At 44.0% G+C, this 3,610-nt stretch overlaps 1 protein-coding gene across 1 annotated transcript in view; it reads left to right on the top strand.

Annotated features, from left to right (window-relative positions):
* Positions 1–224: 224 nt before the first annotated feature.
* Positions 225–3,610, top strand: part of CHRNA9 (cholinergic receptor nicotinic alpha 9 subunit) — a gene marked incomplete at both ends in the record, with an annotated part of 11,367 nt that continues 7,981 nt past the window's right edge. Inside the window, 3 exons of the mRNA XM_080697068.1 lie at positions 225–288; positions 812–957; positions 1,848–2,002. Coding sequence (XP_080553194.1) covers positions 225–288; positions 812–957; positions 1,848–2,002 — 365 coding nt within the window. The remainder of the gene's footprint in view (positions 289–811; positions 958–1,847; positions 2,003–3,610) is intronic.

The raw sequence follows: 3,610 nt of genomic DNA, 5'->3' as shown, positions 1-3,610 counted from the left end.
CCTGTAATCCACCCTGGGCTGTCGGCCTCTCAGCTACTGGAGCTGCCAGTCTGGTGTCGGGTTACCAGAGCGGAGGGCTGGCAGGTGTGGATGTCAGGACATGGTTCTGTGTGCGGAGCAAGCCTGTGTTCTCCCTGGTCTGCCTCATGCTGAGGCCCTTCCCAGGCCGAGGGAAGGGAAAGACCACACTGCCTGCTAGGACACTCTAGAGGCTCAGAAAAAGGATGAACTGGCCCTATTCCTGCCTCTTCTTTTGCTGGATTTCTACTGCTGCTTCCAGACTGAGAGGTGAGAAGCTGGTGGTACGTAACCATCTTGGCTCCTTTGGGGCCACTTCTTTCGTGGGGGGTGGGATGGGGCAGGTCGGGAAAGAGGAGCTGATCTGTGAGGAGGTGTTCATGTGGCCCCTGACTCTGCTGGCCTGGGTGGAGCATGCCAGAAAAACAGAGCATTGATCTCCCCAAAGCTTGTCCCTGAAGATTGGGCCAGCCCCTTTTTATTTTTATTTATTTTTAATTTTTTTATTGGTACTAGGGATTGAACTCAGGGGCATTCTACCTCTAAGCTGTATCCCCAGTCCCCTCCCCATTTATTTTGAAACAGGATCTTGCTAAGTTGCTCAGGGCCTCACTAAGTTGTTGAAGCTGGCCTTAAACCTGCTAGCCTCCTGTCTCAGCCTCCCAAGGACTGGGATTATAGATGTGTGCCACTGCGTTAGGCCCCATCCCCATTTTAACCTCATCCTGGAGTTCTTTGTCTTGAAATACACACAGCACCTTGAATACTGACCCGGGTCTCCCTTTTTGAACAGCTGTAGAAGCAGCAGATGGAAAATACGCTCAGAAGTTGTTTAACGACCTTTTCGAGGACTATTCCAATGCTCTCCGTCCAGTAGAAGATACAGATAAAGTCCTGAATGTCACGCTGCAGATCACACTTTCTCAGATTAAAGACATGGTGAGTGAGAGATGCAGTGACGCTGCCTTGGGAGGGGCTGAGAGTGTACACGGGCACGCCTCCTGACGGGAGAGAAAATGAGGCAGGGTCACTAAGATCACCCAACGTTCAAGTTACTGTGAAATGCAGTTCTGAGCATGAACCATAACAGTCATAGATAATCTAAATATCGCAGTGTTATATCTTATAAGATTCCACTTCTATGAAATGTCACCAACAGGTCAATCCATGGTGTCAGAAAGCAGATTAGAGGCTTCTGGGGGCTGGGAGGAAACATGGGGAGATGGCCGGTGACTGTTAAATGGGTTGGGGGTTTCTTTGGGGGAGTGATGAAAATTTCTTATTAGACAGCGGTGATGGTTATACAACATTGTGAATGTATTGGAAGCCACTGAATTGTATACTTGTAAAATAGTTAAAATTGTGCTTTTAATATTATATAAATTTAACTTCAATTTGTCTTAATAAAGAAAGGTGATGTGTTAAGATGGTGTGGTTTATTTAGAGCGCCTATGTGTTTTGTTACACAAGGCCAGAAGTCTTGAAGGTTTCTCTTCTGTGCATGGTAGCTATTTCCTCACTTCCTCGTTTAAGTGTATCATTAACTGATCCTTTTTCAAAGAAAATTGAGCAGTTGATCGATGCAAAGATCTGAAGACCTACATATTTGTGCACTTTATATTCTGAACGGTAAATCAAAAAGGGAGAGGAGGAAAAAAGATGTGGTCATGGTAGTCAACCAAGGAGATAGAATAAACAGCCCTCGTTTCTTAATTGAAAATAGATTTGTGTTCCTGAAATTTCTGCTGTAACGGGTAAATGTCTAAAAGATAAAAGGCATCTGTTCCAAGTGTTCGCTGGATGAAATGACATCTTGATTCATTGTACAGGATGAAAGAAACCAAATTCTAACCGCCTATCTATGGATCCGCCAAATCTGGCATGACGCGTATCTCACGTGGGACCGAGACCAGTATGACGGGCTGGACTCCATCAGGATTCCCAGCGACCTGGTGTGGAGGCCAGACATTGTCCTGTATAACAAGTAAGTCCAGGTCAGAACTGAGGTCCCAGAATGAACCTCTCTATTTAACAGAACTTAAACATACTGAAAAAAGAAATGTTTAAAGCATGCATGAAGTTAAGGATCAATCCATGTTCCTTAGCCTTTAAATAGTAGTCATGACATTTCGCCAAGTGCTGTGTGCGTGTGTTTCCATCACTGAACTCGTTATGGTATACATTTACAATGCACCAAGACAAATATGTGTAAGAAAAGATGCAAGAAAGCTGGGCATGGTGGTCCACGCTTGTAATCCCAGCATTTGGGAGGCTGATACAGGAGGATCGTGGCTCGCAGACAGCCTCAGCTACTTAGGCCCATTGCAATTCAGTGAGACGGGGTTTCAAAATAAAGAATAAAAAACAGGCCTGGGGGTATAGCTCAGAGGTAGAATTTCCCTGGGTTCCATCCCTAGTACTGCAAAAAAAAAAGAAAAGAAAGAAAGAAATCTCAAATAATAAAATAGTAGGTCATAAGAGTTTAGACCTGGAAGACCAACAGATTCAATCTGTAATCTCCCTTTTCAGGTAAGAAATTGGAAGCTGCGTTAGTTTGCTAGGATGGTGGTGGGAAAGTAGCACAAACTGGGTCACCTAAAGGACAGAAATTTGCCCTTTCACAGTCCTGGAGGCTGGAAGTGTGAATGAAGTGTGGGCAGATCTAAGACACTATTGGTGGGATTGCAAATTAGTGCAACCACTTTGGAAAACAGTGTGGAGAATCCTCAGAAGAATGGGAACAATCTACCATTTGATCCAGCAATACCACTTCTGTGTATCTACCCAAAAGATAGGAAACCAAACTACCAAACTAATGCATGTGTATCTATGTTCATAGCTGCACAATTCACCATTGCCAAACTATGTAACCAGCCAAGATGCCCATCAGCAGATGAATAGATTACAAAACTGTGGGATATGTACACAATGGAATTTTGCTCAGCCATAAAAAACATAATTACATCATTTACAGGGAAATGGATGAAACTGGATGACATTATGCTAAGTGATATTAGTCAGTCACAAAAAAATAAGAAATCAGATGCTTTCCCTAATATGTGAAAGCTAAGAAGAAAGGAGTCATAGGAGGAACTCTAGATGAAAAGGAAATCCTATAGAGGAGCAAACAAGACAACCTAAATGAGGGGATGGGAGGGGGGAAGAAGGAAACTCTCTAAAGCACATAATATATTTAAACATATGGAAGTCAGTCGGGCGTGGTGGCACATGCTTGTAATCCCCGTGCTTGGGAGGCGGAGACAGGAGGATGGCGCAGGTTCAAAGCCAGCTGCGCTGGCTTATGAGACCCTGTTTCCAAAAATGAAAAAGTATAAAATAGGTCTGGGAGTGTAGCCCGAGGTAGATGGGCTTCCAGGAACCCCAGTACCACCCCCGTAAACAAACAAACAAACAAACAAACAAACATATGGAAGTCAACCACTAAGCCAAACATGGGAAAGAGAGATGGGGAGGGAATGGGGTGGGGATTGGGTAGGGGCTAACTAGGTGATGTGTGCATGTATGTCTACACAATTTTTGACCCCATCATGATGTATGAATACAATGCACCAATAAAAATACTTTTAAAAAG

Source organism: Muscardinus avellanarius, assembly GCF_963383645.1.
Source record: "Muscardinus avellanarius genome assembly, chromosome: 6".
Classification (NCBI taxonomy): domain Eukaryota; kingdom Metazoa; phylum Chordata; class Mammalia; order Rodentia; family Gliridae; genus Muscardinus; species Muscardinus avellanarius.
Note: the sequence above shows the minus strand (reverse complement) of the source record. Positions and strands in the feature narration are given on the sequence as shown.